The 27,554-nt window shown below is 42.8% G+C and overlaps 2 protein-coding genes across 2 annotated transcripts in view; one reads left to right on the top strand and one right to left on the bottom strand.

Annotated features, from left to right (window-relative positions):
* Positions 1-10,834, top strand: part of LOC104123868 (interleukin-12 receptor subunit beta-2) — a 25,832-nt gene extending 14,998 nt beyond the window's left edge. Inside the window, 5 exon segments of the mRNA XM_035891827.1 lie at positions 378-515; positions 1,788-1,875; positions 2,479-2,578; positions 2,886-3,009; positions 3,012-10,834. Coding sequence (XP_035747720.1) covers positions 378-515; positions 1,788-1,875; positions 2,479-2,578; positions 2,886-3,009; positions 3,012-3,283 — 722 coding nt within the window. The 3' untranslated portion in view covers positions 3,284-10,834.
* A 336-nt stretch (positions 10,835-11,170) lies between these two features.
* The window catches only part of SERBP1 (SERPINE1 mRNA binding protein 1), a 41,476-nt gene continuing 25,092 nt past the window's right edge, over positions 11,171-27,554 (bottom strand). The window contains exons 5-13 of the mRNA XM_009636211.2: positions 24,596-24,758; positions 23,532-23,669; positions 23,318-23,389; positions 22,656-22,730; positions 20,139-20,316; positions 16,286-16,333; positions 13,554-13,727; positions 12,467-12,505; positions 11,171-11,333 (exon numbers count right to left, since the gene is read on the bottom strand). Coding sequence (XP_009634506.2) covers positions 11,277-11,333; positions 12,467-12,505; positions 13,554-13,727; positions 16,286-16,333; positions 20,139-20,316; positions 22,656-22,730; positions 23,318-23,389; positions 23,532-23,669; positions 24,596-24,758 — 944 coding nt within the window. The 3' untranslated portion in view covers positions 11,171-11,276. The remainder of the gene's footprint in view (positions 11,334-12,466; positions 12,506-13,553; positions 13,728-16,285; positions 16,334-20,138; positions 20,317-22,655; positions 22,731-23,317; positions 23,390-23,531; positions 23,670-24,595; positions 24,759-27,554) is intronic.

The following is a 27,554-nucleotide window of genomic DNA, read 5'->3' as shown; positions in this document are numbered from 1 at the left end:
CCACCCAAGGCCGCTCTCTCTCCGTCTGCCTAACCCCCAGGCTTCCTCCCAAGACAATTTTTTTTTTCCCTTCATGCAGAAGTTGCATGATCATTTTTAATGGATCATTATGAAACATTATCTTATCAAGCAACAGCAGTCAGAGGACAGGATATGCAGTCCTGGGTGTCCCATCTATACAATGGCACAGGCACAGGTCACCCCTACAGCACAAGGTCTTCTATAGCCCTTCCAGTGATTCACCAACACAGAAAAGGAAATTAAAGGTAACAAACAACTCTCCACGCTCCAAGCACTGGAAACCCAGTTCATTGAAGTTAAATGTCACAAACACGTGTGCTAGGCGCTTCGTTTGCCTCTCCCCCTTCTCCTTCCAGCCATTTCCAACGCGACTGCCCAGCGCTCGCTGTACATCGCCGACCTGCAGCCCGGTGAGCACTACGCCCTGTGGATGACAGCATCGACGGCTGCTGGAGAGGGGCCGTGGCGCAACAGCGAGCTCGTCTGCTTGGAAAGTACGAGCCTCTGCCAGGACAGGGGGCCAAGACTGGTCCCAGCCCTTGGTCCTGTTTTCCACAGACTGGGAATGCTTTTCGCACTACTCTAACTACTGAAGATCTCTAGTTTTGGCTAGCAATGTAGCATCTTCTGTTTTCAAGCTCCCAGTTTTGTGCTGAGACATTAGCTGTATCATTTAATAGTAGTTGAAAGCCAGCAGGGTGGTTTATCATGAAGGGGGAAAGAAGGGTTTGGTCCCTTCGAGTTAATGGCCTGTTGATTTTGTTGATATCTGTGCACAAGCTCTGGCCCTGGTATCCATGCAGAAAGTCCTGCTGACCTCCACATCACCCGTGGGTCGCTGGCTCTCTGAGGACCTGCGGTCACCAAAGCAGCCGTGACCTCAGAGCCTTCACGAGGAGCACAGCATCGTGTGCGTGGTCCCTGTTCCCATGCCTCCCAGGGCATGCAAGAGCAGGACCTTCTCACCACAGCCAACAGCAGTAATCAGGGTTTCTGTCCTGCAAGATGGATTGGGTTTTGACCAAATTTGATCAAGATAAATGATCACCAAACTCCAAGAAAAGAGTTGATAAAATTTGTGTTTAAGTATTGCCAGAAAGTTTCCTTTTGCCACATTTCCTCCCCAACAATGTGCCACACCAGTAACTTTAAGCTCCCAAGTCGCGTACATTAGGAAATCCACCTCTGCAGCGTGGGAGCAGGGCTCTTCTGGAGACAGGTTTCTCCCACAGGCTGCAGGAGAAATCCAGGGAGGTGAGGAGGAGAGGAAATTAAAGCAATCCAGGCAAGTTAAAAGTTTTCCTGCTATAAAACCTGGATTTGGAAAAATTACGTTTTAAGCAGATAGTGAACACCTTGGCTTCCCTGTGCTTGCACTGAGAAACAGTTCAGTCACTGACAGTTTATTAAAGATGCACTGAATTTTGCAAGATCTTTCCTACTTAAACCACTTCTCTGCTGCATGCACCACCCTGAGTTTAAGTCTTCTGTCGCTGTTTGGTTCAGAACTGGAAGAGAGATCAGCAATTGCATGTTTTGGGTTGTGGATTGTGTATCTTGAGAGACAGTGGTAGACATCTTTATGTTACAAAGTACTGTTGTCCCCAACAGTCCGCCCAGATTCCTGGTTTTGAACCAAAAAAGCACTGGTATGTTTCATGAGTGCAAACACAACTCCGACCACAACTGTTGTCCAGCTTGAACTAGCATATCTGAAATTGTTTATCTATTTAATAAAGATGAACGATGGGTGTTCTGTATTTCAGGCGCTGGGGACTGGATGACTGTTGTGCTTACCTGCAGCTTCTTCATCTTCTCAGCCTGCATTTGTTCTGTGCCACCAGCAAGAAAAGCGTGAGTGGATCCATCTGTTACGTTCCAATAAAACACGGAATTGTTCTTAGAAGGGATGGTCACATCCTTTCAGGACACCTTGGGGAACAGTGATGATTGTTCTGAACAAAGGTTTCAGAGTACACAAATGATAATAGGAACACCCATTGAGCTTAAAATATAGCATTATTTCACACTTATTGTGAATTTTTAACCTAGAGCATAAGGTTTGCTTCCACCAAACAATACTGAAGGGGTACAATCCTTGGCAATTAACCTGGGAGCGAAGTTTTACTTTAGAGCAACACAGGTGTGTCCCCAGCCAGATTTTCCAGGACTGGGGCTCACGGCCGTATCCAGCGAGCTCTGCACACAGGGCTGCTGCTGGTCACCACAGGCAAACATCTGGCAGGAGGACACTGGGCAGCATTTACCTCTGCTCGAGAGCTGGCACTGCCCCGGCAGCCACACTCCCCACCCCGCCGGGGTCTCTGCAGGCCCCTACCAAGGCAGATTCACCATTACACTGAGATCTTCGGTAGCCGCACACACAAACAGCATGCCCCGGGTCAGCACTGCAGGTATCAGCGTTCATGCTCTTAATTGCCCTTATTCAATCTGCAGATTGCACTCGCTCCTCTCTGCACTTCTGCCGCAGTGGCAGAGCAAAGCCATCCCTGACCCAGCTAATGCCACGTGGGCCAAGAACTACATGTCCACAAAGGTAAACTGTACTTTTTTTTTTTCTTCTAATCCCACCACCTTCAGAAAAAAAAAGCAACTGGAGCCATGGAAGTCAGTAATCTCTTAATGCAGTAAATCCCGCAATCTCCGACAGCGGATAAGCTCTGTTCTCATACCCTGTTAGACTGTAGGATGGATCAGGCAAATTAAATTCAAGAACGATGCAGACATCTTTCCTTTTTAGCAGTATTAGCTGCTGTGCGGAGGGATGCTTGCATTGGGGTGGGAGGACACAGGGTATCGATCACAGAATTAGTTATCGCTGCGTGGCGTCTGTCCCTCCACAGACCGAGCTGAGCTTGCCCTCCAGCCTGTTCCTGCACAGCGCCAGCAGCTTTGAAGAGCCCGAAACAATGGAAGTAGAGGAAGCCTTCGTGGGGACCGAGCCCCTGGCCCTGCAGGGAAAGCTCCTCTTTACGAGCAGCAGCTTCCCGACCTCTACAAGAGGATAGTGGTGGAGGTGACGGAGCACACGCAGACCATTTCCGAGTACATCGCCAACTCCGTCACCGACAAAGCTGCTGCGTACCTGCCCCCGGTTACAGACACTACCAACTACCACCCTGAACTCGAGTGCAATCTGCTCTCCGTCTTCCCAACAACTTTTTTGACACCCATTATTTCTTATGAAGGGAATCTTACTTTGGATAAGGTCAAAATAAACCGCAGCTCTTTCACAAGGTAGGTGGTCAGGGTGATGTAAGCCTGGCCCGATTTTTTTGCACTTTACTAATTTCAGTGTTTCAGAACAGCCAGTCCAGCAAGGCACACGTGACTCCTCTAAGTGACAAAAAAAACCCCAACTCACCAACCTTTCCAGCACTGCAAGTCACACCTCACTGTACAACACAGCAGCTCCTCATCCACCAGCACGCTCAGGTAGAACTCAGGACAGATCAGGAATGTCAGGGCTGCATGGCCTGGCTTTTGCAGAGGTTCATTAATTAATTACTCCGACGCCTTCATGCAGCCTGGGTTGCCTCAGGCCCCTGTCCGCCTGCCTGTTCCCAAGCGGCTCAGCCTGGCTTGGTCCCCCCCACCCAGGAATCAGAGACATGCTAACCATCATTCCATCGCTTGCCCAGGAAGAGCAAGAAGTTAATGCCCGGGTCAGACCTCAGCATCCCAGCCCCAACGGGACCTTGGCTGCAGCCCTTGCTCCTCCAGCTGTGTGCAGCAGGTTAGCTGTACAGCACGGGGACATCTGCGTCCCCTGGTGCCAAGCTTAATGCCCGCCAGCCCACGGGCGGTATTCCTCACTGCAGCCCCAGCACCAAGTCGCATTGTCCCCAGTGACACCAGTGCTACAGCTCACATGGGTACCAATGGCCATGGCTGCAGCAGGGCCAGCAGCTCAGCCAGTGCCAGCCTGCCTTCATGGCTCAGCTCAGGAAAGGAGAAATCCTCACCTGAAATAAAAGCAACAGGCAGCGCGTGTACGCAGTAAGTCAAATGGACTGGTGAGAAGAATTTAAATCATTTATTGACGTATTCTAATTACAGGTTTCAAGTATGTGTTACACATTTAATGACTTTGTTTACTATGTGTGTGTGTATGTATATATAAATAAAATGTTGGAAACCTGCAATTTGTTCCCTGTTTTCTCTGGTCAAGCTCAAGTGCTATGCTGCAGCTATACACAGAATAAGGTGTCTTTAAAAATAAAGCCGAAGCATTGCTGCTAGAAATGAGGTAGTCCAGATCTGAACTTACCTGGGGCATCCTCCTCGTGCCCAGGATCAGGCAGCTGCTCTCCATCCACAGCTGGCTACACAAGCTGTTGAGCATAAGCTGATGATGAAACCCTCCTGTGACACCACCATCTCTGAGGACCTCCATGAAGAGCTGTTATCCTACTCGGTGAAGAAACGGCCCTCAGCAGCCCAGTCTCGGTCTTGCACAGCAGCGACAGAGATGCACCTGCACCACAAGGCTGCTGCTACCTCAAGGCTTTCCCCACTGCCTTTTGCTTGAAGTGGAAAGCAACACGGGAGTGCTGGGTTAGGGAGATCTCTGTTGGCTCGTTCCCCCAGCTCTGCTATGTTACCTTCTACAGGAGCTCGTAAGTTCCTGTGCTGCCGAGCTGAAAGGCACTGCAGGACAAGCCCGTGACTTAATAACCGGGCACACGCTGCCCTCCGAGCCAGCGCCAGACAGGCTGGGGTTATTCACACCACTTGGCTTGCCGTGGTCTGTACCTCCATCCAGACTGTGACACCACCTCTGCAGTGGGTGGGAGTCAATGAAAATACTTGTGTGCACTGGGTTTTAAGGTTTCTTAGGAACGTGAAATTCAAACCCTGGCACCAGCTCTCCTCGCGTTCAGTTCTCAGTGACATCTCTCTGCACTTCCCTGCAATGCCCAGAGCATTTGATCAGCACGAGTGATCACAAGCACCCTGGCTCTTCTCAAACCTTAGCATTCCAGTCTTCTGTTTCGGTCTATCGAAAACAACATAAAACCACCAGCAATGATGTAGCTGTTGCTAGCTCACAGATGCATCTATTCCTAGGAAGGAGATGCGTCCTGGTAAAGGCAGAGTAGCTCGGCTGCCTGAGCAGCCCCCGGGCTCCAGCACACCACTTGCTGGACACCCACAAACCCCCCAGATGGCCTGGCCTCGCTGCCTGGCCAAGACACCCTCAGTAGCTGGAGCCTGCAATCAAAGCTGGGGGCATGACAGTACCATAAAAGTCGCTTCTCAGGGATAAGGAACCAAGGTAGAGAAAGAGGCTGAAGACAGCTACTGCCCAGGAAACTGCTTTCCCAAAGCAGAGGGGAAACGTTGCGAGGAAGGGAGCAGGAGGAGCAGCACTAGAGGCAACAGCTCCGACGTGCCGCAGTCCGGCGATCTCGCAGCGTGCAGCTGAGGGCTCCTCTGCAGCACAGAGACCGCTTCCGAGATGCACGTCCTCACAGCTCGCCTGCGCTGGGTGCGCACGACAGCCATTCCCCGCCACGCCAGCACAGGGAGCGCGGTGCCTGCGGCAGGACGCTGCCCACGACTGCCCCCAGACATGCCAAGGGATCCTTTGCGCATTATGGCTGCGGCAAGACTTAAATTCTTCCTGTCAGGTAACTCTGCCATCACTGGAGGAAGAGAATACTTACCCGTACTGCCCAACCACTTCACGTGAGCTGACCACATTCACGGCAGAAATTGTGCACTGAAGGAAAACAATTCCCAGATGCGCCAGTAAATGCACATGACACAGCCTGTCGCTCCAGAGACAAGACACAGCACGCCATCTGCCTCGCCATGGCACCAGTGCAAGCAATCTACGCCCCGTCCCCCCCCCCCTTCCTCCCACACTTTCAATAGAGGTGTCATAGCTGACAGGATTTTTTGATGTGCAGGCTCCCAATAAAACCACCTGCAAGGAGGCTTTGCAGCAGCTCTGCAGTGCAGCCCTACTCATGCCATTACCAAAAATTTAGTTTTGAGTTGTATTTTGGGATAGTATTTCAATCCTGGGACTTGTTTGCATCCTCACTGCCACCTCCAAACCGGCCCAGGACCTCCATAGTCCAGGTCACAACTCGGACATGGAGCTGCTCAGACAGGACAGCAGGGGAAGATGGACTTCCACGTGAAAACAGCTCTTAACAGCAGTCCACAAGTGATCTGCAGAGCAGCTGCCCCTTTTAGCATCTTCATGGAAGTCTGACAAAGGTAAACAGTGGTTCACTGTTAAAAGGAAGCGCTGCACAAAAAAGCACGTAAGTAGCAATGGCCATCTTGTCCCGACGTGCTTCCCTCCCGCTCTGCACCGCTCCCCTGCAGGGGCCACGCAACCTCGCTGAGCCAGACAGACCTTCAGGCACTTTCTTAGGAGAAAGGACAGAAGCAAGACTTTTCACTGTCCTTCATACAAGGCAACAGAAATCCTGCAGTTTGTCCAGTACAAATCACAAACACAACTGGGCATGCTGGGCGTGTGCTAATTCAAATTGCTGAATTGAAAGATTTCAGTAAACCCAATCCCATATCCAATTTACCTTCATTCCGTCCAGTAACTTTATTTTAAGTACCTTCACCTCTTACTGGTATGACGACCTTTACAGCAGTGCCTCACAGGTGAAAATCAAACACACTCATCAGCAACTACAGACAAGCTCAATCCGTCGGGCAGCAAGCCAACACAAACCGACGCAGCCTCAGCTCTCACTGAACTGTCCACACACGGGCATCAGCGCTGGCCCAGCTCACCTCCTCTCCTGCAGTGCACCCCTGCAAACCAACAGGCTCAATGCTCCCTGCCAAAATGGAAGACACATCAACAGCTGTACAACTACCCAGAGCTGAGACACTGCATACAGGTGATAGCCACGTAGCACACCTCAAGTCCTCGCATTTATTTTCTTATTTTGAAGTTGTAATCACTCCTGAAATATAAAAAAAAAAAAAACCAAAACACCAAAAACCAAACCACAAACCCAATCTGTAAGCTCCTACTTGCTTTCTCTCTTCCAGGGAATGAAGCAACAGCATGCTCCAACCCATCTGCCAGAAACACCTGACCACAGGCAGTTCTGTGTGCCCTCCAACTTGAGCCAAGGTGCATTAACCCCTGCAGCCCTGCAAGCTCCAGTCCTGGAGGAGAAGCAACCAGCCCGTGGGCTCCAGCCACACAGCCCAGCAAAGCGGGGGCAACCACCACTGCACTTCACTGCTAGGAGCAAACCCAAGGCCGCTTTCTCAGTAAGAGCTCAGAAAGTGAGAATAGCTTTGTTAGTCTATGTCCTCCTCTTGCACTGCATTTTTCACTGCCAGGCATTTCACTTGTGAAAGTAACGTACATAAGGGAGACAAACTACACCCAGACCAGTCACTGGCAAGGCAGTGAAGCACCGTTCTCCATGTCTGCACAAAGCCACCCACACCATCCGCTACACAAAGTGTGCAACATTTTTTGCAAAGTACCAGCTCTGGCATTTTGGTTTTTGGGTCTAGCGGCTGGTTCCAAGGCTTGGTCTCCAGTCTGGTACACAGACATTCCCCGCCTTGAAGACTGGCTTGGTGTCACTCAAAGGCAAACATTTCACTTGAACTTGGGCCAGACATCCAAGGCAACAGAACTCCATTTTTGTGCTCTTCATACACAATCTGGCAACCACCCCGCCAAGAGGATTCTGGCTGGGCATCACAGACAAATCAGTCCCTCAAGTCAGCTGCACACAACCAAATTAGATTCCCATTGCCAAAAAAAGTTATTTAAAAAAGGCAAAAAGAGCACTATTTTGTCATTCACTTATTTCTGCATATTGATCTTCAACGTATGGACAACAGAACACTAGACCACATTTCCTCCTGGCTCTTCAAGTCTCTAGGTAAATTGCCCTGTGGGGCTTCACACAAAGTCTTACTCCAACTTCAAGAGACAAACAGCATCATCAGTAAGACAACAACCGAGCTTTCATAACTTCTACCTGAAAGTCTCCCAGTGAGGGCAAATGAGCCATTTTCCCCACAGCCAGCTTACACCCCCCCAGGGAGAATACTACATTTGGCTTTTCTAGCACAGCACCCAGCGCAGCGGGGGATTTGCCGACGACTGCATCGGGGCACTCGGCACTTGCTCAAACACACCCTGAGCCTGGCCAGGAGGCTGTTACCTGGCAAAGGCAGACCAGAACGGAAGTACAAAATGAAGGTAACACGGTCCTTGTAACGATTTTAGAAAAGAAGCAGGTTAGCAAATGCTGGAAGTGTCAGCTTTAGGCAGATGTCCTGCGTTTATTAAAACAAGAGACATGGCTATGCAAACCAATGTCCATGGGCAAAGAGTCATTACAGGTAAGAGTGATCTCAACTCCTTGAGCTGCAAACACCATATATTCACACTGACTTCTGATGTTTCAGAAGAATTTATGCCCTTTCCCACACAGCTAACACTTGCATTTATTCATCAGTCTTGTTTCCTCCCAGCATCAGCGGCATTCACTCTGTAAGATGAACTTTCATGCTCAAACCTTGCCATCATTACATTCTAAAGCCAATTAGCACCCTGTACTTCTCTGTTTCTCTCCAACTTTTTCTGCTGACCATCTTTTTCAAATTTTTCAGATTTTAAAAGGTCTAGTCCTCTGGATTTGGCATGACAGCAAAAGTAGCAAGCAAGAGGACAGAAAGTGTTACTAAAGAGCAAGCTCATTAATTTTAAATAGGCTACTAGGGAGACATTTTCCCAAGGCAAAGTCCGTTCCTGGCAATGGAAATGCCTGGGCACCATCGCTACAGGCAGACTGGACCACTTGGGGCAAAACCTACATGAGATGCTATTCATCTAAGTGGTTTCATCTCCATGTGTTTTCATGACATTTTTAAAAGAGCATGAAAATAAACCTTTATTTCAGTTAACACCCACCAATATTAAAGATATATGTTCACAGTTTTAGCTCTTGACACAAATGGACTGAAAGAGGCAAATTTACATCTGTCAGAACAGCAGACGGACCAACTGCAAGTACAAGCCGTCTTGAAAATCCTATGTGAGATGCCATTCAGGAAACTGCTCTGTGCTCTAAAGCAGGAGAAGGAAAAGGTTCTGACCAAGTCCAGCTAGCAGGGCCCCAAACAACTGACTGGCTAGCCCAGAAGTCATCTGGAAAAAAAGCTGAGTGGCAACTTGGAAGCAGCAAATATACAGTTTGGATAAGGGGAGCACGGTTAATGTTACAGAGAAAGCTTTTCCGCAAGTGTGTTTCTGCATATCAAGGCATTCATTTAACTGCATTATCCAAGCTGTCCCCAACGCTGAAGCTGCAACACATTCTACCAAACCACAAAGGCAGAGGGAAGAGGAACAACTCAGTGCTGGACCTCCAACAGCCCCCACACTGAGCACCTGTGTAAGATCTGCTTAGAGTCAGGAGAAAGGAACCAAGAGATTTTACCATCCACTGTTTGAAAACTTGCCTCCTTCTCACAGCCTGGAACTTTAAACTATAGGTGAGTGCACTAAAGTCTAATCCAATGATATTAACAGTGGTTTACAACAAAAACTTCTGTAGAAAATAGTTCAGATAAAGCAAGCCAGCTAAACACCACAATTAAGGAGTTTGATACTTCATATTCAAAGGTCTCCGATACTTTTTGCCTGTCCTGTACAGCTTTTAAAAAAATAGGGCATTACCTTTTGTTTTCTATCTACCTAGTTAAGAAACTACAAATATGTTATAAGCTGTCCAAAGAGTAAAACATTAAATAAAATGAGAAACCTGTTTCTACTCTCCTAACAAATGCTGCAGACAAAAACCCTAAGAAACCCTCTTCATGCGTCATTCTCTCAACTCCTTTTGTGTACTGAAGTGGTAATCCTGTTCACAGGGATTAAATTAAACCTATGGCAAATTTCTATGGGGGTAGAAAGGGTTTCTTACAATCACACTCTGAAAAACATTCATTTGTCAGCTAGCAATTGGATCTCAAACCCTGCACAAATCCAGAACAAAACTTTGACAGAGAGGTTAAGCGTTGGGGTTTTGTTTTGCATCTTTCTGCTGTATTGCACACAGATTGCAACATCCCTGTCTGAAACGGTAAGGCAGAACTCCCTCCTGCCAGACCCAGCCAAGGCCTGTGGTTTCTTCTTCAGACCTGCCACCATCAGTGCAGTGCTGCGAATGCAGCAGGTATTGACATACTCGTGTCTAACAAACTGTGCTGCTAAATTCCACATCCCAGCTGGAGTCCGGACGGACTACCGGAGCAACAGCTACCACCTTCCCCCACCTCCCAGCTCCAACAACAGGAAAGGTTACTCCAATCTACAGGGCACCCTCTCAAACAAAAAGTGTAGGTAATTTAAAAACATATTTTTTTTTTTTTTTGGCCAAGAAAGCATCTTGTTTTGTTGAAGGGAAGAGGAGGGAATAAAGGTAAAAAGGGTGAGTGAAAGGTGTAATACATTAATTTTAAAAAACTGTTTAGACCGATTATCCACACATCACTGCTGGATCAATACACAGGTATTTAACTATAAACCAATGTGCTTTGAATCTTTTTCAAGTATCTGGTATCAATTTTGTATAAAGATTTTGTGTAAACAAACTACCAAACATAGATGAAAAATGACTGTTTTTCCAAGTCTGAAATTAAGCATTAAAACTAAAGTACTCCAGGAGTTAGTATTCCACACAGCACTAACAGTCTGCCAAATTAAAACTTCACATATTCCAAAAGACCACGGGCTGATAAAAATCTGCTAAACAGGAATTAAGGAAACGGAAATAGTGTGCAATAATTAAAACCCAGTTTGTAGTTTGAGGAAAATGTCTAAAATCCTGAATTAAAAAAAAACCACAAATGAAGTGAAAGCTTTTAACTGGTACACACTGTTCACACCTATATTTCAAGTTTGGAAACGCATATTTTCAAGCAGCAATACAAAAAAGTATCCATGAAGAATGCATAATCTCTGAAAAAATTATGAAAACATCCCTGCTACCATTACATTTCTAAATACAAAACTGACTACCATATTGTTGCTTCTGTGTAGCGAGAGAAGTTCATTTTCAAAACAGATAAAATTCAGTCTTTAGGTGTGAATGGTATGAATGACAGTCTCTTTTTTTTTTTTTTTTTTTAAATTTCGTAGTTGTTTAGGATCCTTAAGCATGCAAGCCTCGGAGAGGAAGGCCCGACGAGGGCAGGGTTGGCTTATGACATCCAGTTTAGGACAGAGCTGGGAAAGCCTCTGGGTCATCTACATCAGGAGCAGAAGCACTTGACTGAAAGAGAAACATCAGAAAGTTATTACCCTCAGCGGCACTGAGCCCTGCTGTGTTGCTAATTCTTCACACATTACCAAGTCCTTCCATTTGCCAGGCAAACACAGCTCAGCCCACAGCTGAGCTCGCACAGGACACTTGCACAGAGCAGCTGCAGGCAGGGGGACTCCCTGCACCCCAGACAAACAGAGGCAGGAATTCTTCCTTTTGAAAACTACTTTAACATGAACCATATTTAACAGGGAAATACTGGGTTTCAGAGAGGTACGCACTACAGTGGAGTAAGCAGTCTAGTACTGAACAAATTGCTACAAGAGCAACTTTTTTCCCTCGTGATAAGCAACACTTTTTTTCTTAGTCCAAGGACTAGAAAGCCTCCTACAGTACTTTTTGAATCAAAGCTATCTGAAGAGGTATTATAGGCAAACAGACTTGTTTGCACATGATCATTGCACAAGGTTACAAGTACATCTCTTTTTCCATTCTTAAAGCAATCCCTACATGTGGGTTTATGCTATTCTACTAGCACATAGCCATCAATTCTTACTAAGGGACATGACTAAGTGTTACAGAAAAGACCTGTTTGTAGCACAAATTAAGTTTCAGACATTTAAACTCAGTCACAAACTAGCTGCTGATAAAAAGAATTTTTGTGCCAACCTAGCCCAGGAAATTCATACACATTAACCAAGAATCTCCTCAGTACTTCCCTAACGGAGTTTCTTTTAAAAGGCTCTGTACCACACCTAAAAAACAGTGCTATGATGAAATGCAGAAATGAAGCATTTTAGAGTACTTCCATGAGGGATGTGGAAGAGGAGAGTAGGAAGGACCAGGACAGTGCAATTTCCTATAAATATATTCACTTATCAAGACAAACATATATTTAAACCATTCCAATAAAAGTTGTACCAACCTCTACAGGCAAGATTAAGACACTGCAGAAGTACCCAGCCCACAAACTAGAGTTAAAAACAGCAGGGTCTTAAGCCTTAGTATCTCCAGTTGCTCATTACACAAAAGCAGAAAGCAAGCCAAAAAAGCCAATCGACTGCAGGAGGGGAGTTACAGTCCCTGCAACAGGAGGGCCTTGTTCACATAAGTAACATTAAGTGCCATCAGAGACCACCAACCTGGTTGGGTGTGTGGATCACGTCAAACTCCTTAACCAACTGGAAGGAAATAAACAAAGTCAACATAAAATAAGCTGCAGATCTGTTTTTAACTACTTTATGACAGCATTCTTGAGGAAGCAAGATGCCATATTAGCAGAACAACTCAAGAGCGAACACCACCACCGTTTAATATCAATTCCTTAAAATTTTCTTATACTGGTATCAGGATAGAGTTTTTCGACAAGCTTAAAACTTAGTGATCCAGTGTAAAAGAGAAAAAGTCAGTGTCCTACACGAAACAAAAATAAGCAAGTCTGATCTATGTGAAGCAAGCCGTACCACAGACTGAACTAACTTACAGTGAGTAACAATTTGATTAGATGCATTTAAGCCAAAAAAATTATCCATAATAAATCAAATCTTTACTGTAGGTATACTACAGTACTTCCAACTTCACATGTTCTCTCCCCAGCCCCATTCAGTACTTAGTCCTGAGTATTTCCTTAGGGTTCTAGGACTAGAGGAAGAAAAAAATTACTGCAGAGAAAAAACAACCCCAAAACAACAAAAACCCCACAAGTAAGAGTCCTATTTCTACATGAAAACTCTAAATTCCTCAAACCCAAGATACAACATGCAGCCATAAAACCAGTCTTTCATCCCCAACAGGTCACAGTGCAGATAACACCATCCTGACAGTGTCTGAAAATAACTGCTCTAACACTTGTGGTTCTGCTCTGGCACAAACAGAAGCATCTCATACTATATTCACATCTGTCCATACTGAAGAGTCATTTTTTTGGGGTTCAGATAGAACCTTCAAAGACAGACTTTTTTTTTTTTTTTTTTTTTTTTACACTCCAACCTACTCCCCACCCTCTCTTTTTTGTGTTTAATAAGAACACTGCTATAGCATTCACCCTTTTGTCCTAACAGTAGCGCAGTTTAAAGTAAACTTGTAAGAATAGACACGTTACTTAGTTTTAAAATGCGGTGTTTGTTGTCAGAGCAACTCAGACATAAGGAAGACACCTAAACCTATCTGTATTAAAATCCTAACAACTGAAACCAAACTCCTCTGCGGATGAAAGCTGTAGCAACTTACCTTGTCAGTTCTGCCTCCACGGCTGGCCCTGCCACCACGCCCTCGGCCACCCCGTCCCCCTCTGCCACCACGTCCGGGGCGGCCAAGGTCTCCAAAGTTGATCTCCAGCTGGGATGTAATATCATTTGCTGGCTTGCGGAAGTGATGATCCATTACAGAGTCCTCAGCATGAGCCTGAAATGAGTGTTTCTCCATAAGTAAGAAAAATCACCAAGGAAGCTTTTTCATCTCTAGTTGCATTCTTACCACCACAGCATGCGTGTTCACCTCCAAATGCACTCCCAAATTGATGATTGATTACCTTGATTGAGTCAAGTTAAAAGACAGTGCAGGAATTGTTAGGAATCAAGTTATACCACTTGTGCAGACAACAAAACCACAAATAGGTAATCAAATAAGCGCTTGAGCAAACAGAAGTATTTTGCATTTCCAAGATAATTCAGGGAAGCTCTGGAGTACCATTCCTTCAGAGGAACACGTTTAGGCTTATCTGAGACCAAACAGACTACCACCAAGCCAGTACAGCATTCTAGCATTTTTCTTCTTCTCACTTCGTATCCTGAGAAATCTTCAGGTTCTATCAATTAATTTCATTCTTTTAAAATACTTACTTGGTAACCCATCTTTATTTTGCTCAATGAGTACTTTACACTTTCTCATTTGCTTAGCCCTGTATAAATATTTAAAACAAGGGAGATGGTGAGAATCCCCTACTGGTTTGTATTAGCCATAACAAACACAAACGAGGCATAAACAGTTCAAACACAATGTAACCGAAGTAGCTAAAACATTAATGCTGAAACAGAGAACCAGCCTCACCAATGACACTGAAAAATATGACTGTCACCACCTTTGCCACGATACAACAATCTCTCACAGCTGGTTGGTTCCCAGTTAGAAACCTGAGCCTCGAGGAGCAGAGGTACTACGGGTCGAAGAGTTACGTCTAACACCATAAATACTACTGCTCAGCACATTTGCGTATTTCAAATTATTACACACTGAACACAAAAAGAATCAAGAGTCTTTAATTATTTTTCCTCTTTTGCACAAATAATTTTTCCATGCGGTAAGTCAGTTTTTGGCACCTATGATGATACACAAAATGTAAAACTGACCACACTGGATCACTGGATCAGACCAAGGGTTTATCTAGTCCAGCACTCTGCCTCTTGCAAGGCCCAATCACCATGGTCTGGAAACACAGTAACATACAACTCTTTCTTTTCCTATAACCACCTAATTTCTGGCACAGCAATTTTCATTTTACTGTTTTTTTTCTTACAAAAGTGTCACGTGCATGCTTAAGCCTACTGACTGTAACTTTTCTTGTGGTATAATTACACAATATGCTGACTTGTTTCAAAGGCAACATATTGTGCAGTTAAGCCCTATACCCTTTAATTACCATTCATAAGGCAGCCAGTAGATACACAGACGTCCGCAGTCAAAAGGCTAAAAGCTGCTTTCAGGGATTCCTTGAGTCAGTCACAAGCACCAGAATGTACAGGGCCACGAAGAGCCTTCTCCCCTCCCCGATCTAATTACCCTTTTCTGTGCCCGGCTGTACATTTGGCCTCTAAAACATCCCACAGTGGAAGGTACTGCAATTTCATTAGTCACAATGAAAAATACCTCTCCATGCTGCTTTATTTCAAACATATTTCCTTGATATGTATTCCATGTAACAACTGGTCCCCATCCCACTCCTGATTTTAGAGATTTGAATTGTACACACTTCCCTCGGAGATCCCTTTTCCAAACCTAAGAAGTTAGCCTAAGCAGTTATTTTTCGGAGAAAAGTCATTCCACAACTTGGCCTGACATGGCACCAATCAAATGTTAAGTACACCAACAATTTGCAAAACCGTACAAAATACCTTTAATTATGGTTTTGACTCCTTTCCTACTACTTAATATTTTATCTACAGTTTTGACTGCTGCAGGGTACTGAGATGGTATTTTCCCCTTATTGGTAGTTGTACGACATTCTCTTTTCTGAGAGGTATTATCAGTGGCTTTGTACAATAATTCTGTGCATTTCCTTCCCTATACTGTTATTGCTTAAAAAAGAAACACTACAGTCTACCACAACCATCATATTTTCACAACTTAACTTTGGTTTAACCACTAAACCCAACAAATAGAGAATTCTGTATGTAACCTGATGTTTTCTTTATCCAAAATAACTAAAGCTAATTTAAAATGCTAATAAAAAACTTGGCATGTTCTCCTCATATTCTATCAGATACTTGGATGACAACAGTCAAGACATACGATACAAATTGCTTATTCTGAATAACCTTTGGAAGTATTTAGATGTATTGGTAACTCTCAACAGTGCTCCGATCTAATAACCGATAGCTTCTCAAAGGCATTGCTGCACTTATGGGTCTTGGGGAAGGCTGTCAAAAATTAAGAACAAGCTGCTAACAGAAAGGGGGCCAAAGCAGACAGTGAGATATGGAAAAACAACAGCAACAAAAAAATAAAAGGACTCATGATAGAAGCATTTATGATAAGGTTTGAATTCAGCTCAATTAGAAGTGAGGGTACCAGTTATGAAGGGTCTCCTATGGTGTGCAGTTAGACAACAGGCATGGACAGAAGAGCTCCATCTTGTATATACTTGTGTTCTAAATTTTTGTGACTTCTTAATATCCAGACCTTAATTTCAGAAGGGGGTCATATCAAAACACAGGTATTACCACTTAGATATAAAGGATCAGTACCTCATTTGACTCCAGCAGACTCCCCTGCATTTCTGTCATCGCCTTTGTCTGATGAAAGTTGCGTGTCCACGCCAAAGTGACAAAAGGAACAAAGGGAGAAAACAAAAGGAAGAAATGAGACTCAACTACATACAGAAACAACAGGTAATAAGGTCACATGAATTTGCCGGATACAGATGTCACTGAGCACACGAAGCAGCAGAAGGATGAGATCAACAGCTGTGCAAGCATCCAGAAAGACTAGAGGATGGACTATACTACAGGTGTGGAGACAAGAGAAATCTCAGATCGATAAAAAAAAGTTTAACACAAGTTCCTGGAAGCTTTAGTAGAGACCACGCATGCAGGCTGATCTCTAGCCCTCAATACATCAGGCACACTGCATACAGAACTAGACAGATAAGAGGGGGGAATGTTGAAAATTACTGTTAATGAGAAAAGGTTTCTGCACAGCCTCGATTCAAGAGTCATTCCTCTAAGTTTTGAGAAGATGAACTCTGATTTTCTGAAATGTGTTTCTCAGTCTCCCATTGCAACCTCCTCTAAGGAAGTGATAAGATTAGCAAGAAAGTTTGAAGGCACAGGAAAGAGGCATGGCACAGCACAGCAGATAAGAAAGAGCAGGGACTGATCTACTGGTGCATCAATCTTTCCCCAGGAGACTTGCATCCAGCTTTTTGAACAAATTTTAAGATCTCTCCACAATGTAACTCCTTCCCATTTTTTGCTCAGCTGCACCAGTAGAACTTAAAAGACTCAAGCCACTAAACCACCTGCAGAGAAGGAAAAAAAGAGGATCTCTACTTTATGGCATAACCCAATCTCCTGGAAAGAGTCTCATTAGACTAGGGCTGCCAATACACACAGATTTCATATTAAACAGGCAAGAATCTGAGACAGTATTGAGAGTTCATTTTATACAAAGTATCACTTCCGAGTAATTGCAGAGAAAATGTGAAAAAGAGGAAAGACCTCGGATAGTGTCAAGCGTTTCACCCCTTAGTAAAGAGCACAAGTAAGAGGAGGACGACAGCTCTTTCACAAGACTAAGGCAGATGAACAGTACTAGAGCCTCATACTCCCTTTGCCCACAGACTCCTAGGGCATTCTCCCAGTAGTTCTCAAGCTAAAGGAACAAGGGTGGTCATCACAACACTTCAAATTTCTGAGAAAATCTACCGGGGCACATTGTGATTTTTCAGCCATAAGAGTATACAGAAGATCTGGGGCTGAAAACCAGAATTTACCTATAAACCAAGTCACTTCCACACATAAGCTTCCTTCTTATCAATAAGAATCACAGAAACTTTACATCAAGCTTCATTTCATGACTCATAACTATGTCCGAGACGACAAATGGTAAAAGAACAGCAGGCGATTGGCAGGTTTTGTTCATAACCTCTAAACATTCCACCTTCTAAACCTGCTCACAAAGGAGTTGCAGTGAAGGCTTTCCTAACACCTGTACTACAGAGCTATTCTGCTATAATACTTTGCAAAAAAACCACTCCATGCTGCTTCCCAAGCGATCAGTGAACAATGAATAAGTGAAATGGGGAGAGACATCTACTGGACATACAATAAAAGCAAGCTAAAAGCATCTAGAAGTAAAGGCAGTTTTGTTAGTATCTCACTTCTGTGCTTATACAGCAAGGAGGTGTTAAATTCTTACATGATTGTCTTAAAAAAAAAAATCCAACTCATTTCTTTGAAGAGAAGTTACCTGAATGCACCTCTCAAATAAAATAATCTAATTATGTCAGTTCTTCCATGAAAGTGTTTTGATTAGTTATTCTCATTGGTTTTGTTTGGGTTTTTCCTGAGTTAACTACTGATCCATTTTTTCAATGGAAGATACAGCATGGATCTTCCCAGCTTCTAAATTACTCAAGAGTATCACCATCATAGAACCATAGAATCATCTAGGTTGGAAAAGACCTTTAAGATCATCAAGTCCAACCGTTAACACAACCCTGCCATCCCACCACTGAGCCACGTCCCTAAGCCCCTCATCTACCCTTCTTTTAAATACCTCCAGGGATGGGGACTCAACCACCTCTCTGGGCAGCCCATTCCAGAGCCTGACAACCCCTTCTGTGAAGTCATTTTTCCTAATGTCCAACCTAAACCCGCCCTGGCACAACTTCAAACCATTCCCCCTCGTCCTATCAACCGTTACCAGGGAGAAGAGGCCGACCCCCACCTCGCTACAGCCTCCTTTCAGGCAGTTGTAGAGGGCGATAAGAACTCCCCTCAGCCTCCTCTTCTCCAGACTAAACAACCCCAGTTCCCTCAGCCACTCCTCGTAAGACTTGTGCTCCAGACCCCTCACCAGCTTTGTGGCTCTCCTCTGGACATGTTCCAGCAATGCAACATCTTTCCTGTAGTGAGGGGCCCAAAACTGAACACAGTATTCAAGGTGTGGCCTCACCAGCACCGAGTACAGGGACACGATCACTTCCCTACTCCTGCTGGCCACACTATTCCTGATACAAGCCATCATCAGACTTATCATACATGTTACAGTTAAAGAAGACTGCCCTCAGCTGACTAAATGTCAAACAAATCTGCTTCAGAGCAATTGGGGCTGGGTGGACTTGCAGGACTACCGTTTTAGTAAATCTTTGTAAAGTACACAGATATTCCTGTTTAAATCTACTTTTTTAATACACAGCAACATAACGTCTAACTCAGTTTCCCTTTTCTAATCAAGCCAGAGAACACAGTATTTAACAAACACTTCAAACACCGAACAGCTTAAGGTAAATAAAAAGATAGGCAATCATTTAAAGAACTACCTTTACACAGCAAGATAAGAAAATAACATGACTGTGACAAAATCAAACTCATTCTGAGTTCAATGAGATTAGAAATGGAGTTTTCATTGGAAAGTACTGAATAGTGCCTCCTAATCTGTATTATGTCCCCAGCTCACAAGAAAAGACAAAGTGTGAAAAAGCAGAGATACATATTACAAGACCGAACAGCATATTCCATACTATTTAACTGCTTCAAAGGAAGTCAGAACCATCAGGTATATGAAGTTGCGGGCCACCGATTAACAGTGGGCCGCTTAAGATATTAGTGTTAAAAAGAAATATTAAAACCAAAGATTAACGCAGCCTTGCCTTAGAAAACAGAGCTCTTAGCACTTCCCTCCCTTCTGAAGTGAAGGAGTATGTCTCTCCTTGCCACTCTCACTATCTTGGAAAAGAATAATTAAAATTTTGCAATGCCTGAAATGAGCATGCTTGAGAAACTACAATTTTGAAATAATTCTGCAGCAACTATGTTGAGCATCACCGAAGCATACAAATGTATTTCACCCTGTTTCTCAAAAGCTTCAAGGACGCTTGTCTATGTAATACTACAAAATGAGAAGAACACCACGTTACAAACTTAAGATACACAGTTTAGGTATTAAGGTGTTTAAAGCACAACCAATATTTCTTCAATCTTACATCATATTTAGCAAGCACCATAAATCTGTGTACTGCATAAAGAGCAAAGAAATGAATTTGATATTGACAAACTTTCTCTAAAATGCTCGCCAAGAGACAGTCCTTACAAAGTTACCTGCCCAGATACAGCAGTATTCCAGTCTCATCTCTAGATTATATCACAGTATACACCAGCCTAAGGATACAGATCAACTGCTAAAACTCAATACAGTAAGAATGGTTACTTACGCTACTGCATAACTTCAGTTTTATTAAGAGAAATGTTGCTCCCACTTCATAAAATTTTAGCGACAGGTCAGCATCTCAAAGAATGGAACTTCACCTCCAAGAAGTGTACCAATAGAAAAACCTATACAATCTGGATACTAGCAAATATAGAAAAATCACTTTACCTCCTCGCTCTTTGACTTGTGAAGAACAAATCCTTTTTTCCATTGCCCATCAGCACCCTCATTTGGTTTACGGATGTTGAACTCAACTTTTGCACGATCCTTACTTTGAATAGCTTTCCACTCATCCAGGGTCATTTCCTTAGGACCTTCTTCCTTAACTTCTTCAACCTCATTCTCTCTGTAGTAAATTCAGGAATATTATGATCACGACTTAGAACTCTCATTCTAGATACAACAAATTCAAAACCAGTTGTTAATCCACATCAGACTATAAAAAAAGTTTGTCAAGTATTTAGCAGTTAAGAGGTGTATAGAAAAAACCTCACTTCCACACCTCAGAAAGCACACGAGAACTCGCCTCCTTTAGCCAGACACTTTTAGGCAACTAAATGATGAGCACAGCAAAATGTGCAAAAAATAACACTGACCCATTCTGTCTATTCTCCATGTTAACGACGATTTTCTTTACAAATATGAAAGCCTAACTTCTGCAATGGACTTCTTTGGAGCTCCCCTTTTTGAGATAACTTGACCGTTTGGGAGAGAGCTAAGAACAAGCTCTCTCTCACTGCCTTACCACAATTTTCAAGCTTGTTATTTTTTTAAAAAAACCCAAAACATAATTTAATCAGCTTTGGATAGTCTGCTTCCTTTGGTTCAATAAAGACAATTATTTCCCAGCCAATTGAAACAATTTTTACTTCCAGCTAACTTGAAAAAACAGCATACAACTTAGTCACTTGTTCAATATATCACCTCACTGTAAATCTTTGGTGCCTCTACCTTCTGCCAAAGAGCTATTTTTAAGTAAAACACACATCCACTATGCTCAATAACAGATCATGTTCCATCTACATAGGCAGTCAATCCGCTAGTCATTCTTCAGTGTGTTTATGCAACTAAATTTCTAATTTATAGAAAACTATAAATGCTGCATGTATGTGCAGCAAAAAGATCATGAAAGCCTCAACTTAAACAGAAATATCTTCATTTTGTAGCCATTAATTTTGATGTAATAATGCAGAACTTTTACGGCAAAATTACTGTATTTCAATTTTTTCCTCATTCAGTAGGACAGAATGATTTTTGACATGGTATATATTCAGAAGCATTTTTTTTTTGTTCAAGGCAAAGATATTACCCCTTGGCATTCTGCAGATTTTACTGCAGTAAAACATCCCACAATTCCACTGAAACATTTAGGTTAGAGGTCTACACCAAACTAGCCAACTTGAAAACTAACACATGTAAAGATACTTTTCTATAGAGATAACTGATGGATTACAACACATGCATTATGCTTGAAACTGAGAAGAGTACACATTTTCTGCAGATTTGAGGAAGAAGAAAAAACATACAGATAGCCTGCAGAATTTCGCAGATAACTGATCTGCACACAGATGGGTCAGTATCTGGTCAAGCACCAGGACACGGCTACTAATAAAGATCCAGGAAACACTGCAGATGCAACAAATTTAATATAGCCAGATTTCCAATACATGTAATTTTTTTTAAGGACTAGCTAGTCTGCATCTTCTGACCAATGCTCAAAGCTGTAATTCCTTAAAAATTCTCATACTGTTTCTGTGTACAAGACGACCTTAACCTTGGACCACCACAACCCCGGAGAAGTAATAGCATTTAGTCTTTTTTAGTTAGTAAGAAATTCAATTTCTTATTCTCTATGCAGTAATTGTAACCTCTTTACTATTAGCCAAAGTTATTGATGAGGAAATCAAGCTCTAGCAAATTCCACATTAGAAATCTTGGGCAAACAAGTATTTCAAAATTCTCTCGTAACTGTTTGCCATTTTCTTTTGGATTAACCATAAAGCGCATTCCTCATTAAAATAAAACATTTTACTGTGCTACGCTACCATAAATTTGCATCACATTTTTACATCAACTGTTAAGTATCACTACTGCTCATTCTGCTTTTCTAGTTACTCTATTTCATTCATCCAGTCACTGGTTTCTTCTGTAACAGTGTCCAAGTGGAACGAGAAGCAGTCAAGTTAACTGCTTTGAAAATTGCCTGCATACACAGAAACTGGAGAATGAGAAAGATACAACCTTTCCTCTACAGGCTAGTCACACAGTCTCATCAGTTGTTTTGAAAAACTATCTAAAAAACAGTTGCCTTCTGCTGGCAGAAGAACATTTTGTCCCTTTTGCTTGGTGGTTCTACCCAGTTATGAGCACAGATGCTTTTAGATTTGGTACTTAGGAGTTGCAATCCTGAGACCCTAAGCGTATTAGAACTGATTATTAATAACTAAATCCGAAAGTGACCTAAGAGCCTGCATGACATGAATGAACAGTTTCAAGATAACGATTTTTAGACATGCAGTTTTTAAAGAGACAGTTTTTCAGCAGCACTGTGGAGAATTTTCTATCTACTGAAGAAAATACAATCCAAGTTTAGCAAAACAGAAGTAGGAATAAATATCAGAGCTTAAAGGCAAAGTAATACTACCTTTGAAGCAATCAAAGAACATTAAGAGGGGTGGTACTCACTTATTTTCAGAATCAGCAGGCGGATGTTCCTCTCCCTCTGGCGTTTCCTCAGTTGTAGCTGACTGATCCAATTCACTGCAATTACATAATGTTTGGAGTTTTGTTTTTTAAAAGTTCATCCCTATTCAAAGCTACGCAAGATTAACGACTAAGTTCTATAGTTGATTTACAAAGCCCACTCTTCTTTAAAAACAACTACTTCATTAAGAATTGGTGACCTCTCTGCCTTTTTTACGCTTTCCACCTCCCCAACACTTAACTAGCAACCATTCTGAAAGCCTCCTGCTGTACTTGAGACACAAAATGGATCTGGGTATTAAAAATATGTTTTCAATGTAATATTTATAAAAAAGCATGCTTAACCTGACCAAAATTGTTAAAATTAAATTGTTCTATTTTACTAAAAGAATGGTTTAGAAACCAGCACAAGATCCCCCATTCCAAGCTTCCCCAAAATTCTGGTTTTAGCAGCAAAGCTGCCTCTTGTATTACAAGAAATCACTAATTTTCTAAATTCTGCAAAGGCTGCTTTAACAGCATAGCAAAAATTATAAAAATCAAAGGCAAGAAAGGTAGCTAAATCTTTAAATTTTGCAAGCTGTAAGAATTAGGATTTATTAACATTCTGCTAATAGTTCTCTGAGCAATTACAGATTACTAACGTTAGCTCGTCTTTGACGGTTCCCCAGTTGTGTGATCCACTGCCACCACGCTTGTCCTCGTGCTTTAGGCCGCTGAAATGTGAATGTGAAACAGAACTAACAAAACTGAGTTAACATTATAGTGTCCAGATACAGAAATTCAAAGGCAAATTTTAAAATGTGTTTTAATTGTAAAGAATAATAATAAAAAGAATAGAAAAAGTTAAAGACTTACGATCTATCGCTGCCACTATGTCTGTCAAATTCACGTTTGCCACGAGAGTCAAACCCATCTCCTCTGCCCATTCCACGGCCACGGCCACGTCCTCTTCCTAGTCCACCACGTCCACGCATAGGCCGATCAAGAATGGGTCTAGCATGAACAGTCAAACTTGAGTATTTCATCTCCAAAAATTTACAGCATGGTTTTTATTAAAGCTTTCTTTTTCTCTTTTGAGAATTTTATTTACTTACTTTTCTTGCGATAGTTACTGTTTGTAACCGTGTCAAGGCTCTAACCTCAATGCCAAATTATTACACTGAAAAAACCCAAATATATAATGCCTGCATTTTAGGATTTGGAAACAAACGCTCAGAAGGATTACTGTTCATTTGCATCTTCTGGCACTAAATTCCAAAATGTACTGTTTGTATTGTGCTACATACTAGTTGATACTACAATTTCAATTAAACTCACATTCATTCAACTTACTTTTAAAAGGATTTTAACTTTGGCTACTAGAATTTTAATATTTGAACATTACTTTCAGAACACTTGAATTCTGGATGCCACATGATACTTGAGACACTTTAAAACTTGCCTAAACATAAGATGGCTTCACCACTTCCAGATCTGAAGTCCCTGCAGCCAAGGTACGAACACCTACATGGACTTCTATTGGCTTGAAGTCAGCTGTACAGATTTAAGCAACAGCAAACAGATCTCATCCTGCAGCTAACAGCTATACTTGAGTTCCTTTCCTGACCCATCTGCTATAGATTGAGAGAGAGATGGTTGAATATCTTACTGGTTTAAACCGTATTTTCAGTTAAACCAATGGAACCATTAATGTTAGATCACTCCCAGTCTGTAACTTGAACCAAGTTTGCAAACAGAATCAGGGGAAAGTGTTCTATTCCACATGACATACAATTTTCTTGTCACTGACAAAAATTGAATTCAATCAATTCATTTTTAATCAATCGGCTTTTTTTTTTTTTTTTAAATCTAGTAACAGAAGCAGGACAGCCCTTTCCTACCAAAACTAGGAAAGTTGTCAAGCAAGACAAAATTCTTACTTATCAACAGAAAATTCTCCTCCTTCGCCTTTCTCATCAGCAGGTTTGTCAAAGCGGCGCTCACGAGGAGGTCGTCTCTCCGGTCTCCTGTCAATAGGCTTGCCTTCACCCTGCTGTTGCTGTTGCTGCTGCTGATCAGGTCTCCTGCCAATACGTCTTATCCCTGAAACATTAGGCAAGACAGATCAACAGAATGTGGAGCTTCTCTGGGAGATACTGACTCTTAACACCGTAAAACAATATTGAAGGCAAGCTGGAATTGAAGCTTTTCTTCTAGCCTTGTGACTAGATAACCTGAGAAACTATACCTTTATAAAAAGGTCACTGTAGATCGTTTGACTCTTCATATTCACATTTTTACGCAGCATTTCAATCAAACTGTATTTTGTACAAGTGTACACTCTTACAATATTGTAGGAAACAAAACCTGTCAGAGCACACAATACATTAGTAATCCATGTTAAAATCATAGGGTCAACTTTCAAAGAAGGATCAAGATAAGCAAGATTTTTTTTTTTTTTTTCCTCTGAAAGGTGTTTTTCAGGTCAAACAAGTGGGTTTTATTTTGATGTGCACCAAAATGAAGTCAGCATCACCATGCTGGACCCAAGGCCCTATGACAGCCACCCTGCTTCATCCCACTGCACTCTTGGAAACTTTTTTGACCAGCAGTACAATCCAGGGCAGAGTCTGCTCTCGCACAAGGGCCACCCTTACCCAGACAGGTGTCACTTGCATCCCGATGAGCAGGCAGCCCAGTACGGTAGGCACTGGTCAGTGACTAACTGGGGTGTTCCTCCACACCAATCCTTGCAGCCCAGTACAAGCTCTCTGACAAAGACTCACCTCACTGTGCACTTACTTAAAATAGCTTAAGAATAAACTGTGCCACTGAACTGGCCAGCGTTCTTCCCTCCCTCTCTATGCCTTCGGAAAGTTGTGTTGTTTTTCATTTGTTTTTTTAAGTAAGACATCTGAAGGATCTTAAATACAGGTGGTTTTTTTTTCCCCCCACTCATCTGAAAGGCCCATTTACTCTTCTTTAGAAAGATCTGGACAAACATATCACTCCTTTGTTATACTATTTTCTTGCCAGTATGTTTAGGGAAAAAACACTAAGCAAACCACCGAGGCTGGCTTAAGAACTGTGAACTGAACTATCTTTTAAATTAAAAGCTGCCAATTTAAATTTTTTTTGAAAGAAATAAGTTCCTGCCTAACAAGCAATGTCATATTTGGGTGGGGCTAAAGACGTTACAGTTGTAATGATATCCAAGCCAACACACCCAAACGAACAATGTCTTCCTTACCTTACAAGCTGTATTTAACATGGAGTTTGCATGACATACATTGCTTGCTAAGTAATCCTTACTCTCTGAGGAAACACAGGGGTTAAACTCACTAACATTTATGTTGAAAAGGACTCTCAAGCTAAGGACGACCATTTCATTGGCCAATGTCACACAGGAGGTATACTGCAGAACTGGAACGAATAATTCACATCTTCTGAATTTTGAGTTCAATACCCTGAGCTTAGAAAAACCTGGTTCCTGGTGAAGCCTAACCAAAACTACAAGTTATTTCTTTTTCTTAGTATCACAAAGCTTTGAACCTGTAATTCAACAATCAAATAATCTGCACCTTTATAGAGTAGCAGAATAAACTGCAATACATTCACACTGGATACAAATGCCATCACTACCATGGCATCCAACACCTTTATAATGTTAGAACTATTGCCCCCCACAAAAAATAGAAATTTTCAAACTGGAAAGTCACTTTATTTACTACGGTGCTCCATACACACTGTTACAAAAGCAGGCTGACTTTCTCTGTTTCGCTACCATGATAAGCCAAGACTTTTTTCATAGCAAAGTAGCACTTGTTCTTGAAAATGAAATGTGAAAACCAAGAGGTAAACACAGACTGCTAGCCCTACCGAAAACCCTTCAAGTTCTCTCATGTTGGCCAAAGACACTGCCCATGTTTCAGGTTTACTTCACACAGGACAAGACCATAATTCTGTATCTGAGTACAACTTCCAGAGGACACTGGCTTAGTAAACTGCCACTCGGGACAAACTATTGCATTTCTCACAGGGAAAAAACTCTCAAGCTTTAAAGTACAAAAAGATCCATAAGCAAAGCTTGTCACAAGGTGTTTTCAAATAATATTTGGGAGGCCCACTTTCTCAAACAACTAGTATCTTACAACTTTTTCTTTCTTAAAAAGCATAAAATGTCACGAAGAATCATTTTGCAACATTCACTGCAGTAAACACTAAAGTATTAAGATGCTTTCATGCAGCACTGTGCTCTTCTGAACTGGCCGCGTTGCTGAAGAGATCGCTTAAACTGCAGTTAGCAAGTTACTTCCTCACCCACACGCCAACTGCTGTCACCACACTTCGATTCTTTTCAAGGATTCCAATTTAATCGGAGTTCTGACCAATTCGACATGCGCTGAAGTTTGTGCGGGGTGCAACTGCCTGCCACGGGTTGACATGTGTGCGCAACACCTATCCCTCCTCATGCAGAGCTGCGTCCTACTACTCACTCTGCCCACAGCTTACTCGTTTTACCTATTTATACTTGATTACTTTTTTCAACAAAGTTTCCCGTGTATCAGGACGTCTTATGGGGTTACACAAACACCGCTGAGAAGTCACACAATCTATTATTAAAATACATACGCGATTCCTACCAACACTGTTCCCTAGAAAAATGGCCCGAGTGACTTTTGGAAGAGCCCAGGGACTACCAGATACCCTGTCAAATACGTCAGGCCGCCCCAAACGCTACTTCAGTTTAGGGTGCGTTGCTGGGATTTTCTATTTCACATCAACTCTTCTCCCGCGGGCAGCCCTCCCTCCTCCGTGCCCCGCCACGCGAGAACAGACTTTTCAGCACAGAGGCAGCACCCGGGCACCCCACGCACGCCCGACTCCATTTTGAGCGGG

This window comes from Egretta garzetta, unplaced genomic scaffold (assembly GCF_000687185.1).
Source record: "Egretta garzetta isolate BGI_Z169 unplaced genomic scaffold, ASM68718v1 scaffold163, whole genome shotgun sequence".
NCBI lineage: Eukaryota > Metazoa > Chordata > Aves > Pelecaniformes > Ardeidae > Egretta > Egretta garzetta.
The sequence above is the reverse complement of the archived record's forward strand: the minus strand, read 5'-3'. Positions and strand labels throughout refer to the sequence as shown.